The sequence below is a fragment of the Callospermophilus lateralis genome, chromosome 3 (assembly GCF_048772815.1).
Source record: "Callospermophilus lateralis isolate mCalLat2 chromosome 3, mCalLat2.hap1, whole genome shotgun sequence".
NCBI classification, from domain to species: Eukaryota; Metazoa; Chordata; class Mammalia; order Rodentia; family Sciuridae; genus Callospermophilus; species Callospermophilus lateralis.
In genome coordinates, this window is record NC_135307.1 from 165809662 (window position 1) to 165827505 (window position 17844).

At 37.1% G+C, this 17844-nt stretch overlaps 1 protein-coding gene across 3 annotated transcripts in view; it reads right to left on the reverse strand.

Moving 5' to 3' along the window:
* The window catches only part of Plcb1 (phospholipase C beta 1), a 707068-nt gene that overhangs the window by 117184 nt on the left and 572040 nt on the right, over positions 1–17844 (reverse strand). For all 3 annotated transcript variants that reach the window (XM_076851538.2, XM_076851540.2, XM_076851539.2), the window contains 3 exons: positions 17733–17837; positions 16396–16505; positions 1621–1753 (listed from right to left, as the gene is read on the reverse strand). In XM_076851538.2, coding sequence (XP_076707653.2) covers positions 1621–1753; positions 16396–16505; positions 17733–17837 — 348 coding nt within the window. The remainder of the gene's footprint in view (positions 1–1620; positions 1754–16395; positions 16506–17732; positions 17838–17844) is intronic.

The following is a 17844-nucleotide window of genomic DNA, read 5'->3' on the forward strand; positions in this document are numbered from 1 at the left end:
TTGTAATTTTGAGACAAACCTAATTATATGTGAAATTATATAGCTGCTTCATTCACATATAGGGAGAGAAAAGAACCCTCCACCTGAATCAAAACAACAAATTCCATTTAGGGAGGGCTAATGCCACCTTTTGGGCAAATAAGGAATGACACATGGTCTTTTAAAAATTGAAAGCTGAGCACTTGCAGGCTAGACCCATTTATGGATCAGCTGCCAAAATTTAAGGATGAACAGGATATTTGCATAGTCTCAAAGCATCTTCCCTTGGCTATCAAAGAGCAGAAATCTTAACTTTCCATGGAGAAAATAACTGAACCAAGTGCTCCCACATTGTGGCAGATGGGACATATCAACATCACACCCCTGATATGATGAACACAGAAGGACACAGCATAACTTCTGTGATGGTCTTGCCTAAAAGTTCAGGATTCAAGTCTATTCAGGAGAATATATCTAGGCAACTAAAATGGGGGGAACTTTACAAAATAACATTAGAATTCTTCAAAATGATCAAGGCTATTAAAACCAGGAAACACTAGGGTTTGCCATAGATTAAAGGAGACTAAGAAGACATATTATAAGTACAATGTGGGATCCTGAGTTAGAATCTGGGCTAGCTAAAGGACATTAGTGGAAAGCAGCCAAAGTTCAAACGAGGTCCGCAGTTCATCTCAGAGTATTGTGTCAGTGTTAATGTCCCAGTTTTTTGAACGTTGTACCATGATCTTGCCACATGAATTTCTGCCATGTATTCTATGACAATTAAAAAGCATTTTCTGTCCATCAAATTATTTTAAAATATCAAGTTTAACAAGTCAAATGCTGGCACACACTAGCCGTCATCACTGTGACATACAAAACAAGGACCCAAATGAAGCTTATCCTAGGAAGCTCACCTTCTATTACCAGAAATAGGACATACATAACAATGAGAGATGATTACATAAACCCGTGTAAGATTAAAGGTCAAGTGAGCTGCAGAGAAATCAAAGGATTTTTCTGAGAAAGGTGACATGAGCATAGCTTTGGTTGAAGTATCCACAAAAACTATTAGAAACTGTGTCTGTCCTGCCATAGGTTTCCACAGGCTAAGGAGGTACTGTATCACCTAAAAATTGCAGTTTATTCATCGGTAAAATGGGGACAATAATAGGATCTCCTCATAGGGGCTTGGTGTGAGGGTGAGATAAAATAATGCAGGTGAAGGGCTAAGCAGGGTGCACAGTACATGGTAGACACTCAAGAGCACTGAAAAGCAAGCTGGAGTAAGGGAAAGGAGATCTTGGCAGAGACTTAATGAAGTACGACTGAAACGTGTTTCTAAAGCAGAGTTGTTTATAAGTTGCTTGAAGAACTCTTCACAAACCCTGCCAGCAGACGGATCATATTGCCACCACTAATAAAGACACAGGAAACCTGGGGGAGTTTCAAGTGGCCAGCGGAGCCCATGAGCCCTTGAGTCCTCTTGGCATGCATGCGTTCACCCATCACTCTTCACGCAGGTCTGCGCTGCTTTTTGCACTTGAAATCACGCAGCCACCCGAACCACGCTGCCCCCTTCAGTGGCACCAACACTTCACTCTTTATTACCTGGTGCAGCTCTGCTTTCCCATCGCTTACCTGGAGCAGGTTGGCTGTGCAGAGCCTGGGAAGGTGGTTTGGGTGCCAGGGATGTAGTGTGATTCACCCCATTTTCTGAGGGAGTCGTCCTGGTTTCGCTTGGAGTCTCTGTTGGTGTTTCCCCAGGATCAGCCTAAAATCATGAAGAGCCTTTCATTTTCTACCGTTCCTATTATACTTGTATTACCTTCCTAAACCAACAAGGCTTTGTGTTACAGTGTTCTCAACAACTCACTTGGAGTCTAAAATATCTAATTTTTTTTAACTGGGAAGAAAGACAAATGTAGAATAGTGTGGAGTCATATTCGTGGCAGGTTGACGGAATTAAAGGCTCAGTTATTCAGACCCTTTCATAGTGCCCTTCCTCACTGTCTCCAGAACTGACCCTGTGGTTTGTTTTCATCAATCATGACGGTAGCTCAAGGCTAACCGCAGCAACTTAGCAAGACCCCGAGGGATGGATCTCGGTGGGAAAGCACCCCAGGTTCAAACTCCAGTATTGCAAAGCAAAAACACACAAGAGAGTAGTAGTAAACTCCATGCAAGCAGAGGATCATGAAGACACATGTGATTTCTTCTGCTCTTTCTCAGACCCTCTCCACTAGAGCAATGGAGATGGGAGATGCTGTGTAGGGCATCTCAGTCCTTCTGGCTGAAATGTCTTAGACTAGCCAGTCTCAGCTGTCCACAGTTTATTCATGGGCAATTCACATCAGAGAATCCGTAAGATATGCTGAGGCTGGTCCAGATCAGCAGAGGTGCCCCTCTGAACAAACTGCTCAAGAAACGTAGTAAGTAGTTCATAATGTAAGCCACCCAATTCAGGGATTGATTTGTTTTATGTAAATAACTAATTGATGTGGTAAATAAAAAGAGCACAGATTTTGGAGCTAGACCTGCCTGGCTTGGAATTCTGGCTCTGCCACTTCCTAGTGGTGATTAAGTGATGAAGTGAATTAAATGATACTGGGCAAGTCACTTATTCTTGGTGTCTCTGTTTCTATAGAGAAAGGTATACAAATATTGGGGATCATAATATTATTGATCATGCAAGGCTGTTCAGGGGAGCAAATAGGTTAATATTTATGAAGTCTTTGGAATGTTTCCTGGTACAGAGCAAATATGTGTGTGTTCAATAAATAAAACATTTATGTTTATGCAACATCATCCATGGATACTAATAAATGCATGAATGCTTATGAAATCTCCATTCCACTCACTCCAGCAGCTATAAATCATATCCACTTAATAAATTATTGCCGAATAAATGCCAATCCTGATAAAATAACTGCCTTCGTCATTACACACTATTAAGTGATGCTTGTCAATACTGTGAACACTGTGGCTCTTCATTAGAATATCCTTCTGAGTTCCTGGTGGCAGGTTTTACCGACAATGAGGTTATTCTGATGTTCTACTTTGTATTCCACTTATAAAACACGTTAGGAAATACATTTTTTCAGAAGGCATTGGAAGCCCAACATTGTGACATTTTGCATGTCATTACAGAAAACAGATTGTCATATGGAAAATACTTTCATCAAAGGTAAGATAAAGGTGAAAATAGCGATGCTGACTGTTGCAAGTGTTTTTTTTTTTTTTTTTCTTTTTATCCATCCCCCAAAGCATCTTTAAAACATGAGTGCCAGCCAGCTTTACATTATGGCAAAACTTACTTTAAGTCAAAAATAATCGCTGCCTACAAACCATGGGCTGTTCGAGCTGGTGGCACTGAGGTAGAAGAGGGGAGCCTTGGTACTTGTGAAGGGACATTTAGAAGGAAGCCTGGAGCCTAAACAAGTAACCTAGGTAGCCTGTGTAGAGAGCTCTTTTCTTTGAAAATGGCTGCTTCTATGGGTAACTTTCAGCATGATCACTTTATTTAGTTAACACCCATCAGGGAAATTCTCCCAGAATCATATGCCGAGTGGAAGGACTGTGTATTCTTTGGTCAGCAGACATTGTGAATACGTGGCTCCTGGTCCAAATGCAGGGTGTGGACTGTGTTTTCGTTGGCTCACCCAATGTTACCAAACTTTTCAGCACAGGTTTTAATTTTAGAAAATGGATTTCTTGTTTCTCTTAAACAATCACATTTGGCAACACTTGACCTCTACACCCACACTAGGCTAGAACTGAAAAGTTTCTCTGCCTTATGGGATTATTCCCTCCTTTCTCATTTAGGTTCTTGACCTGCCTGGGTTTATGGATGGCCCTGGAGAAGTCTGAAAAAGAATAGATGGTTGACCACAAAATTCATAAAAGAAATGAATTTATGCTGCACAGACGAAGCGAAGGGAGCATCAGACTGACTACTGGGTTGTTAGCAAAGTTAATGGCTAGCCTTTGTCTCTCACCAAAGCTTCCTAGCCCCCGGACCCCATGAAGGTGGAGCCCAAGTTCACAGTACGAGTTACTTTGCCAGCAAAGAAGGAAGGTGGCCGTACATCTGAAGTAGAAATGCTTAGTTGAGGGTCACACCTGATAATGCCTGCAGACAGCTGGGCTGCACCACACAGACCCAGGGGCACTATTTGCAACATATTTTGAATAGGCACTTGATAAGCAAAGTGGACTAGATTTAATGCAGCACCACCCAAAGCCGGAAAGAGATCTCCTACAAATGTGGCAGTTGTTAACTCAAGATTCAGCCTACTGCTACCCAGGTTTAGGAAAAAAAAAACCCAAAAAACAAAAAACTGGAAATTTGAATTTGTATATGAACTTTCACTGTTTCCAATCACCGAGAGGCCAGAGAAAGCACATCTTCAGACCACATTAGGTCCTGAAGCTGCCAATCTATACCCACTGTTAAGAGGAGCAGGGTTTGCCTAGAATCCTGAGACTGTCAGGGCAAGCAATGTGTCCTTAGCTATCCTAAAGGGACAGGGGTGCTCCGGGAACGCAGTGGGCCAGGAAGCAATCTTCTGCAGTTCACCATAGTCCCCAACGTCCCCTGGCCACAAAGGTGGAGGGAAGAAGGCAGATAAGGAGCATGGATATTAAATACTGGGCTAAGGAATTTTTTTTTTTGGGGGGGGGGCGGTCCTTGTGTAGTTGGAACCTTATAAAGGGCTTCTTATGGTTTTTTTGGAGACAAGTTTTATATGTTATTGAGTGAAAACCTCTGATAGAAAATATCAGACTAATATTTGAAGCTTTTTGCTAAGGGCTGTCTATTTAAATTTTAATTGATTACATTTACCTAATGGCAGTTGGTAATAAAGGCAGAGGTAGATCACCTTGTGCTAGATACTATTATGGCCACTGGCCCTATCTCAGGCAGTTGGTGGGCCCCAGTCTCAGCACCATTATAAAGTAAAGAAGTTGGAGGTATTATTAAAAGTCTTTACTAAACAATTAAAAGTCATGTAATTTGCCAGAGTCAGGAGAACTGGTATTTGAATGTGTGATGTCATCTAAATCCTAAATCTTTAAACTAGTACTTCACTCTATATTCTATGAGAATAGCAACATAAGGAACCACAGGAATAATGTAATAGAAAATATATGTGAATTAGTAAAATGATAACTCATTTTCATATAAACATGAACATAATTCTCAAAGAGATTGCTTTGTTTCACTAAAAAGGCATTCTTATGTAAAAAGTTGAAGTCAATAAAATGATTAAATGTAAGATCTGCAAAATGAAAAAGCACCTATAGTAATAAAATTACTATAATTTAACTTTTTGATATGATTGAAATGTAGAATAATTCTCAAAAATATAAATATGTGAGCAGAAATGTAAATGTTAAATTCCTTGTCCCACTCAAAGAATCAGCAGAAATCAACACTTATGACTTTGTTTCCCAGGCTTTCCTAAATACTCACTTTTGTGAGTTTAAATAAAATAAGCACAAAATACTTTCATACAGTAGTGGAAATTATGATAACAAAAGAACCAGAAATGTGTTTTATTAATATTTGAAAGACTCTTAGGATCCAAAGAAACAAATTACCAGGAAATAAAATTCAGAAGATGGGATATCAGTTTCCCTAACTAAATCTTGCATTTTAGCTAGTGGGAAAAAAAAAGCACAGTGAACCAAAGCAGAAGGGAACTCCTGCCCTCTAGTGGCCAAATGAAATTATTGCAAAATTATTGCAATGTTTTTCTTTAAACCAAGGCAAAATTGGCTTTCTAAAATTAAAAATTTTTATAAAGAGATTCTTAGTTTGAAAATGAACAAAAGTGTCTTGAAAATATATGTGAACTAGTAAAATGATAACTGAAAAGGCCATTTTTTAGGTTTTTAATGCTAATTTATAAAGACTGCCACCCTGGGTACTGACCATTTGGATCTGATGATCAAGCTGACAAGATTGAGCATTTGGAGAATTTTAACAGAGCAGTTAGCATGTCAAGTAAAGGGTCTTCCAAATACCACATGTGTGACTCAGCAGTTTGAGGTATTTGAGGACGCTGGCTTTGCCTGAGTCATCTGAAAGGTATAGCCCCTTTCATGTAACTAGTTAAGATGATGGTATCTTAATCTAGTCACCGGATGGTAAGAGAAAAGATCATCAGTTTTCTTTAAGAATATTTTGGATGAGACTCATAATTCATGATGCAGAACCTAATCAGTACAGATGTGTACAGTGGCTGTGATTTTGTTAGATTCAGAATTTCCCTCAAGAAAGATCTTTCCCAAACATGTAAAATTTGTGCCTTAAATTTTTATTATCTGAATAAATTTAGATAATGTATCCATCTTACATTTCAAAGAAATACAGGCTTATTCTTTTTTTTTAAAAAAAACTGTCCTGGTATATGTGTTCTCTGGTGTTTAGGAGTGAGGTATATGAGGCTTGCAACCTTCTTTGAAAGGCATTATAAGTAAGATGGACTGATAAATGGATAGAGGGATTTATATGTGATAAGGAGAATGTATCAACACTTTAATGATGAAATCTGAATGATGGATAGATGATAGTTCTTTCAACATTTATGTATGTTCTCAAATTTTCATAAATTTGTGAAGATGTGTATATTTTGGAGAGTCTACAAACTAGAAGCAAGGAGGTATTGAATCCAGGGGCACTTTCTCATTCAGGTATACCCCCAATTCTTTTTTTGGAGACAGGGTCTTGCTAAGTTGCTGAGGCTGGCCCCAGGCTTATAGTCCTCTTATCTCAGCCTCCCAGTAGCTGGGATCAAAGGCATATGCCAGTGTGCCTAGGAATTTTTTTTTTTTAAACTTGAATGAACACCTAAGAAGCAAAATTATTTTTTTCAATGAATTTCCAGCAAGTTCTTCCAGCAGTAACTAGACCATGGCTGCAAATGATTCCTTTTTTTTTTGGTACCAGAGATGGAATCCAGGTGTGCTTAACCACTGACTCATATCCTTAGCCTTTTAAAATATTTTAGTTAGAAACAGGGTCTCATTAAGTTGCCCTTGCTAAGTTGCTGAGGTTGACTATAAACTGGCAATTCTCTTGCCCCAGCCTCTAAGCCTCTGGACTACAGGCATGTGCCACTGTGTCCAGCTTGAAAATGATTCTTAACCTAGCATGGCCATATCATCATGAAAAGAAATCACCAGCATGCACACGTGTCTCTTTGTTGAACCATTAGTGAGAACTACAAGTCCATATGTAGATTATGAATTTTTACTAATGTTACTTTCTTCCTGCAGATTGCAAGGTCTATGAGAGCATCTGATAGTTCTCATCATGATATATATATATATATATATATATATATATATATAAAATATAAATACATATATTTACATATGGATAAGATCATATTATTATATATTTTGTATATATCATATATTATATATTTACATAATACTCAGCATAGTGACTGGCACATAATAGGGTTAAAACATTATATTGAATGAATGAATGAATGAAAGAATCAATCCACATTTAGTTTTTCTGCTATGTTATAAGCAATAGATATGTTTTTAATGGAAAGGCCCAGAAACCAAGAACCACCTAAATATTATGCTAAAATATAAAACATATTTTTACATAAATGAATAAATCAATGAACATAAATAATGAAAACACTGCATTTTCTGTTTGTAGTTAGAGAATCTGCAGTGGACTGAACTGTACTAGGTTATTTAGAAAGCTATGTTAGAAGGTGAACTATAATAGCTCTGCTGACTGTTTTACACACGCGTTATATACAGTTGTGCCTTAGTGTGGGTGTGGGATTGGGTCCAGGAACCCTTCAAATAGAAAAATCAGGGAGACTCAATTCCTTTATAAAACAAACAAACAAACAAAACCGGTGTAGTATTTGCTTGTAATTTACCGACATCCTCCTGCACACATTGAATCATCTCTAGATTACTCATAAGACCTAATATAATATAATGCAGATACTATGTAAATAGTTGTTTTACTGCATTATTTAGGGAATAACAACTAAAAAAAAATCTGTACATGTTCTTTACAGGGCAACTTTTAAAATATTTTTAATCAGCAGTTGATTGACTCCATGGAGGCAGTACCCATAGACCCAGGGGGTGAACTGAAAAGTTTCTGCTAATGTTGATCCATTTCCAGTGGAATCAAAAGAAATAAATTCTTTTCAGTTTATAAAGAAATCATGGATTCCTCTTCTAAAAGAAATCTTTCTCTCTAAAGAGAAAGTAGACCAACTAACTTCGACATTCATTCATGGAACCTGAATCAATGCTGTGCCAAAATTCTCCAGGGGATCTGTGTGCACATTACAATCTGACAAGGTCTACTTGGGAATAGAGTGAAAAATTATACCTTTAGTCACAATTTTTTAAATACATGTGGAAATGGACCTTGAAAATTTATAAATTTTGCAAAGACTATGGTCAATCACTCACATAACAACTTCTAAAATATTATCAGGGAAGAGGGTTTCTCCAGGAGTTCTTCCAAGGTTCCTGTGACTAAGCTGACACTTTAGAGTGGATGGAATTCATGGGTTACATCCGGGGAGAGTCACACACTGGCAAGAGACAGGAGTGGGCCACCATAGCAGTGATTCTCAGTGTGTGGTGCCTGGGCCAGCACCGCAACACTGCAAATTGTTGGAAATGTAGATTCTCGTATCCACTCCAGAACTATTGAATCGGAAACTCTGGTATGGGACCTATTAATCTCTGTTTTAAGAAGCCATCCAGGTGATTCTGATACATGCCCAAGTTTGAGAGCCTTGCTACTCAAATATGATTCATGAACCAGCCACATCAGTATCACTTGAAAGTTTATTAGAAATGCAGACTTTTGTGACCCCTGCCAGATCTATTGAATATGAATGAATTTGCTGTAACAGGATGGCCAGGTTAACTGTATGCACAGTAAAAACTGAGAAGTTCTGCTCTGGAGCAGAGTGTAAACCTTTATCATTTATTGAGAGTCATGATTTTATAATCCTATGCTATTCAGTATAGCATGGATTACAATTTTCAAGTTTCTGGATTCATCCCTGTTTGGGGAAGATGAATCTAAAATCTTTCATTATAATCTTTGGTAATTTTAAAAAATTATTATGAAGGAGGACACTGCCATATCAATGTTTATAGCAGCACAATTCACAATAGCTAAACTGTGGAGCCAACCTAGATGCCCTTCAATAGATGAATGGATAAAAAAATGTAGCATATATACACAATGGAATATTACTCAGCAATACAAGAGAAAAAAATCATGGCATTTGCAGGTAAATGGATGGAGTTAGAGAAGATAATGCTAAGTGAAGTTAGCTAATCCCCAAAAAACAAATGCTGAATGTTTTCTCTGATATAAGGAGGCTGATTCATAGTGGGGTAGGGAAAGGGAGCATGGGAGGAATAGAAGAACTCTAGATAGAGCGGAGAGGTGGAAGGGGAAGAGATGGGGCATGGGGTTAGAAATGATGGTGGGATGTGATGGACATTATTATCCAAAGTACATGTATTAAGACACAAATTGGTGTGAATATACTTTGTATACAACCAGAGATATGAAAACTTGTGCTGTATATGTGTAATAAGAATTGTAATGCATTCTGCTGTCATATAAATAAAAAAATTAAAAAATATTATGAAGGAGATTTTTAAAAGCAGTTGAATTGTATCAATCATTGACTCATTTCAAGTGAATTTATGGTATTATCTTGATATCTTATGTAAAACGACCCTAGTTGCTCAATTTATAAGCCAATGATAGTAGGCCAGCCCTCTAACCATTATGATAAGTCATTGATGCTTCTAAAATGGGGATTACTATGTTTTTTCTAAGTAGAGCCCATTTTTATCCAGGACATCCAATGTAAGTGCCAAAGTTGTATATTATAGAAATGAAGGGGGTATGTCATTTCCTAAAAAAAGTAAACTTTCTCTTCTTACTTTATTGTTTGACTTAAAGTTCAAAGACTTTTATAAACTACTGTTGATATTTTACAAACTCATTATTTGAGGAAGATTGGAGAAGACAGAGATTCATTTCAAAGAGAATCCAGTATGAGCAGTAAATCTCATCCTTGAATTTAGTGCCAAGTTCTTAAACTATGGACAAAGTGTCAAGCATCTGTCTTGGAGAAATTAAGAGATACCCATGACTTTATTCAGTCAAGCTCTGTGAATTGGTGAAATTCTTATCATTGTCAAATAACCAAATCCCTTGGTGCCAGATAATGAATTAAGAAATGTTTGCAAACCGTTCTAGATAGATTTAGATACATTTCAGTTCACTCATAGAAACATAAGAAACTGACAATACCAAAAATAGATCTCTTAGAATAAAATAAATTTTAGAGTTACCAAATAATTTTCCCTTCTCAACATCAACATTATGCAAAGAGCACACACCTGAATGTGCATGATGCACACACACATATAATGTAGGGAACTCTTGTGAACATAAGAATTTACAGCCAAGTGAGGCTTGGAGCAGGTACTCTGTGATAGATCACAATTTCTCCACGGAGGAAATGAACTCTTGGTGTAACTTGGTACTGAAGAATCAATCCTTGCTAAAGGCCACCAGAAAATTACGACTCTGTTATGGAGGTAATGTGATGGGATGTGGTACACAGATTTTTGTTACATAAGTGTGCTATCAGACTGCCTAGTTTTCAATCTCAATCCTTTCCCTTAATAATTGTGTGGCACTAGGTAGGGAATTTAATGTCTCAGTGCCTAAGTTTCCTCATGTGGTAAATGAAAAGAGTAGTAATTAGGACATACAGATATTTATAAGTCAACTGAATTAATACATTAATGTGTTGGTTTATAGTAAGCACTCAGAGAAAGCTTTATATCTATATCTATATCTATATCTATATCTATCTATCTATCTATCTATCTATATGTATATATATATATATATATTTTTTTTTTGTAGTAGGAATTGAACCCAGAGGCATTTTACCAGTGAGCCACATTTCCAGTCTTTTGTTACTTTTTATTTTGTGACAATTCTCACTAAATTGCTTAGGACCTCACTAAGTTGCTGGAGCTGGCCTCAAACTTGTAATACTCCTTCCTCAGTCTCTAAAGTCACTGGGATTACAGGTGTGTGCCACTGCACTTGATTCAGTGAATGCTTTTATATTTATTTTTTCTTCACTTCTCTGACTTGCCACAACTCATGTTCAAATACTGCATTTTTATATTAATGTTGTTATGTAATAATTTCTAATCCATATATTGACTGTTTACTTTTTCTCTTTATGTGTCTATTTAAAATAGAAAATAAGCAGGGTGAGGTGGGTACATGCCTGCAATCCCAGTTACTTGGGAGATAGAGGCAAGGAGGATCACAATACCCAGGATGTCATCCTGGGTAACATGGTTATACCTCTCTCAAAACAAAAGACAGAAAATTAAAAATGTCACTGATATTTCATTAGGCATGTCTATGATTACATTAAAGTATTTGGGTATGAAATTTTTTTTTAGGCTTGTAAAAGATATGTGAATAGAAAATATTCTAAAGGGCATATGCCAAATATAATAGTATCTGTAGGTAACTGAGGGACTTTTATATTATTTATTATGCTTGCAAAAATTTTTACATAAATTTTAATTTAAAGAAATAACTTATAAATGGTATAAAGACTTTGTTAGGATTCAGATGAGGTTCTTATTGTACAAATTTATTAGTCCTCCACCTTGAATTATGATTTACTTGAAAAATCATTTTAAGATCAAATAAATCCAGCCACTTAAATCGCTATCATTGCTTTGTTTTCTAACCATTATTCCGATTTTATATATATTATAAATATTATGCAACTGAATATTAAAGTATATATAATATCTGACCAGTGTCTTTGCACATGATAAGAAGTAAGTGCCTATTGTTTGAACACCAGGAGAATAACTGAATTTTCCTACTTATTTATTTGAAAATTACTCTATGAAGATAACTGAATATACTACTGAAGTCTATTAGTATTTTGCAATGCACTGAAATCTGCTCAAATAGAAACAACCTTACTTATTTTCAGTGGCCTTGTTCAAACGTACATTATTGGACAAGATAAAAGCTACATGGTGTTCAAAAGCACGAAATAACTTTCCCCCCAGTATTACAGGTAAAGGCAAATTATATTTATTTATTTATTTATTTATTTATTTTGAGTTTCAAATATGAGGCCAGTTTGAGTTCAGACATTTTCAGGAAAAAACAATTCAAGTATTCCCTATGATACCAATATGGAGCCTATGCAATTGAACACCTCTAAAATTATTTCCCAAACTGAAACAATCCGAATATTCTTTAAGTTGAACCGACTGACATAAAACTCTACTTCTGTAATTTTATATCTGTTAAGTGTCTGTTCTTCTCAAATAGCTTTTTGATAAGTGTTGTTTCTTGCAAAAAGATAGATTTCAAAGGACATCAATGTGAGAGATCTCTGCAATCTCAAAGGCCCTCCATCTCTTTCCCCTTAAGGTGACATTTTTTTTCCCAATCATTAGATAAATGATCTAATGATAAATGATCTAATGATAAATGACCTAATGATAAATGATCTAATGATAAATGGTCTGAGAAAACCATCAGCAAAAATGTTTTAATAGATGACTTCCAACTTAATTGCTGTATTATAGCAACTGAAACGTACAGGTGTCTGCAAATATTCTTTTAAAATGAGTAATAACTCCTTGGAGACAACAGTTAACATGTAGGTAGTAGTTGGTAATATAAGAAATACTGCTTCTAAATAGTGAGAATACAAATAATTTTACTTGAGAATGCTTTCTTTCATATTTGTATTTATCTCTCTCTCACTTTTTAAATTTATTTTTGGGTATTGGGGAGATTGAACCCAGGAGGTGCTTAACCATTGAGCAACATTCCCAGCTCTTTTTATATTTTATTTAGAGACAGGCTCTTGCTATGTGGCTTAGGGCATTGTCAAGTTGCTGAGGCTGGCTTTGAACTCCAGATCCTCCTGCTTCAGCCTCCCAAGCCACTGGGATTACAGATGTGTGCCACCATGCATGGCTTAAACTTCTATTTCTTTACAAGATAAAATACATCCAGTTGATTAAAGAGATCCCTGTTCTAATTAGAGAAGAATATTATGAATTATTTATTTGTATCTATGCAAAAAATGTTTTTTTAAAAAGCTTAATTTATTTTTTTTAAAAAACATTTTATTTATGGACACAATATCTTTATTTATTTGTTTTTATGTGATGCTGAGGATCGAGCCCAGTGCCCCACACATGTGAGACAAGCAATCCACCACCAAGCCCCAGCCCCAGTCCTATGCAAGCAGTCTTCACTTCAAATTGTATTTAATTAAATCAATTGTCTTTTATTCTATTAAGTAAAGGAGGAAAAAAGAGAAAGAGTTTTGAGGTTTTTTGGGGATTTACAGGGAGCAGATTTAATCTCATATTCGTAACCATAGGAGCAAAGCAAGAAATGCATTCGTAGACTTGTCTTTATATGTAATCTTTTTAAAAAGCCATGGGAAAGAAAAGAAAAGTACTATTATCTCAGAAGAAATATCAGAATCAAAGATATAACAATTGCCCAATCTTTAAATTCTAGCTCCCAAGCAAAATAATTCAGAAAAGCATTCATTCATGTATTTAATTATAAAACAGCAGGCTACTTAGCTCAGTTGGATTCCCTGGATGCAGACTTGGACATAGGGATTCCTGAGTACATGATTTATTGAGAGAATGCTCTCAGGAGGAAAACCATAGGGAAGTGAGGCAGGCGGGGCAAGAATGGGGAAGAAGATCAGCTGAAATGTGGCCTCCAAGGCCAAGCTCAGCTGATCCCCCTGGGAGTTTTCAGGAGGAAAACCATAGGGAAGTGAGGCAGGCGGGGCAAGAATGGGGAAGAAGATCAGCTGAAATGTGGCCTCCAAGGCCAAGCTCAGCTGATCCCCCTGGGAGTGTGGAACATGGACTGCAACACAGAAGTTGGCCACTAGGAGCAAGGGGCCTGAGCTGTTAGTCACTAGGTCTGCCAGTCCTTGGGCCTGGGTGCTCCCCCTCCAAGGAAGAACCTGCTAGGTATGTCAGGTAAGGTGGTACCTGCCAGCTCAGGCCAGCCCTCAGACTTTGGCAGCTGAGAGCTGTTTGTAGTTAAGCCCTATGGCAGCCTATACCAATAAGTGGAGCAGCTTGGAGAGGAGATCCTTATAGGTCTCCAACAGAATCCCCTTTCAAACAAGTAAATTAACCTCCTTCAGTAATCCCCATACAAGCAGCAATTGCTGGAGCTAATCTCTCATTAAATCCAAGCAGGGGGGACTAAGTACTTTTTATTGTTTTATTTTTCTCTCTGAAAAAACTAAGCACAGTTATTAGGGGCAAATTAACTTCTGAAGCCTGCATATTCTTGTCTACTATTAGGTAAACTTTTCTGTTGGTATAAAATAAGCCTATTCCTGCATACCACAAATTCTTCATAAAATTTTCCAGTCTAATTTTAAGTTTTATCATACAGGATGTTGTATCTGTTGGTCTTATGCAGTATAATGCCACAGTATAAAGAAGAACCTGGAGCTGAGGGTATAGCTTAGTGGTAGAGCACACACTTAGCATGTTCAAGGCCCAGGATTCCATGATCTCTAGCACCAAAACATATGAGGTAAGAACCTGGAACATTTTACCTTTAGGTTAAATTGCTTTCCTTCTAGTTCATCTCATTTTCTCTCATGTTTAATGAACTCAATGCCTAAGATCAAAAATTTCTGAAACTCTATAGAAAGTAAAAGGAAATAATCACAGGTTCAAAATGTATTAATATGTTCCTTGAAAATCTGTTTAAAATAGTGAAACATTTCAAATATCCAATAATTGCGGATTACATAAATAAATTATGATGTAACAAAAGTCTGAGCCAGTAAAAGTCATTTTGTAGAAGAAAATTTAATGTAAAGTGCAGTTGCACAGGCCTGTAATCCCAACAATTTAGGAGGCTGAGGCAGGAGGATTGCAAATTTGAGGCCAGTTTGGGCAATTTAGTAAGATCCCATATCAAAATAAAAAATTGAAAGGGCTAAGGATGGGGAATGTGGCTCAGTGGTTGAACACTCCTGGGTTCAATCCCTTGTAACACACACACACACACACACACACACACACACAGAGTCTAATTACATGAATTTATTATCAATATTATCCTATTTTTAAAAAAGTAAAATTGAACATAAAAAGATGACCTATGTCTACAACCCATATTCACAGTTCTTCTCTCTGAATGCTTGAGTCTTGTTTTTATTTTGGAAATTTTCCATAATTCGGAGTCACTTTTGGAATAAGTAAAAGGTTATCTAATAAACATTACCAACTCTAAAGGATTTGTTAATAGGCATACAAGTTTTCCAAGAAATTTCCAAAATTTTTTTCTTACATTATTATTTGTTCATTTTTTATTTTTTCTTGAAAATTTCCTCTGAACATTCAAGGGAATGAAGAGCTAATTTCTATCATTTTTCTAAATATTGATGTCATGTCATACCCAGTAATCATTAGATTATGTTTCACTTTTTTGAAAATGGAAAGGATTGTCACTCTATTTAAGCCCTATATTTTTTAGACTTTATTTGTAATATGTCTTCACCCTTTAGTAATTATTCTTCAGGTTGGATGTGGTGGCTTACTCCCATGATCCCGGTACTTGGGAAGCTGAGGCAGGAGGAACGACAGTTTGAGGCCAGCCTGCGCAACTCAGTGTGACAGTGCCTCAAAATAAAAGAGGGCCTGGGATTTAGGTCAGTAGTAGAGCTCTTACTTACCTAGAATGTGTGAGTTCCTGGGTTCCATCCCAAAACAAAAGATTATTCTTTACATTGTGACATCCAATTTAGAATACTATATAAATTATTTCAGGAACCCATAACTCTATACATATAATAATAATAGTTAGTAATCATTTTAGGGTCCATAACCACATTCCAGGCATTGTATTCAATACTTTGTGTATTGTAAGAAATCACAAAAGCCCTTTGAACATCCTGCATTTTATATTTAAAACAAAGGAAAATACAAATGACTTGATTATCTGCACTTTCCTGTGCCTTAATCACCTTTAATTGGTATGAACTCATCCAGAAACAGCTGAAACAGCAAGATATGTACTGTTTAACATGATCACAAGATAAGATGCTAGTGGTGTCCACAGAATAACAAAAGATGAAATATGAAAAGCTGAGTTGATCATCTGGATGTTTTGTGACATGATGCAGAACTCCATGAAACTGTGTTCCAATATGCCATTTTTATTTCCCTGGAATAAGATCACTTAGGTGAAGTCAGAAAGTTAGTGTGGAAATCATGCTTCACACCCTGAGTAAGATTACAACACCCTCTCACCTCTTTCTTTACTTCTTCTTCATCCTCCAGTGTCAAAGCAGCCAGTTGCTTAGCTCTCTGCTCCATCAGATTCACATATCGGATTGGGTTCGACAAAGCTTCGATCACATCTAAACAGGGAAAGCAATGTTTTAAATGGAAGGTTCTGGAGGTATTGATTACCTATCATCCATCTAACCACTCATCCATCCAACACTTTGTCCATGTATTCACTCATCATCCAACTACCCACTCATCCATCTGCCCATTTAGCATCCATCTTTCACTCTTCCATCCACCTGTATACCTTTGCACCCAATAATGCAACATTTTGGAAACAGACAAGAGTCAGGACTTTGCTGAAACCTTAAGAAGACAGAATTCAAAGGAGTTCAGCTCTGAAAGCCACATTGGATAGGTTCAAACTCAGGATGCCACCAAATTTCACATTCTCTTTGTTTCTTTTTAAAACATTCATCTGTCCCATAGTGTTCCTACCATTTGTCTTATTTGGCCCAAATTGTATCTCATAAACAGAAACATTTCACAGAAAGAGCCCACTTTCCACTACTGATGGAACAATCCAAAGATTTGGCAACATGAGTCTCATTTGGGAGTTATTGTGGCCATCTCTGGATGAGGGTTATGTTCCAAGTTTGCCATACTCTCCACCATTTCCCAGTGCCTTTTTTTCCCCACAGAATATTTGGTGGTATAAGCATTTAAATTTGTGATTCCTAGTTGACAATGTCATAAGTTAATCCTCTAAATTTAGAACTCTACACATGAAAAAGATCAGGATTCTTTTCTTTTCCTCTTGGTATTGGGGATTGAACCTAGGGACACTTTAGCACTGAACTACACCCCAAACCCTTTAAAAAAAATATTTTGAGGCAGGGTCTCTTTAAGTTTCTTAGGGCATCACTAAGTTGCCGAGGCTGGCCTCGAACTTGTGGTCCTTTTGCCTTATCCCCCCAAGTCAATGGAATTATAGGTGTCAACTCTGTGCCTACCAGGATCAGGGTTCTAAAACTAGCTGAGGCCAAATTCATTGCACAGACCTAGATAAAGAACTGTAGCCCCGGGTAGCATGAGTCAAGCATTTCTGAACCCATGAATATAAGACTAACAGTGAGTAAACACGTTCCAAACGGAGGCATCGAGACTTAAATGAAAATAAACTGCATTAAAATGTAGTCACAAAGTCTGAGCAACATACCTCTAAACATACAGACAAAAACAGAAGGGATTCGGAGGCCACAATCTTCTGCCTTGGTTTGGTTCAGTGCTTCTTCCACTAAGCCACAAAACCGTGAGTGACCTCAGATGGAGACATGCCCTTGAGTCAGGTTGCTTACCTGCATATGTGTCTGGCACATAGTCTTTCACTTCTATGTAGACAAAGACAGCTGGCAGCATGAGGGGCTGGTTCCTTTCATTCCTCAGACAGATGTAGTGATAGCCTGGAGG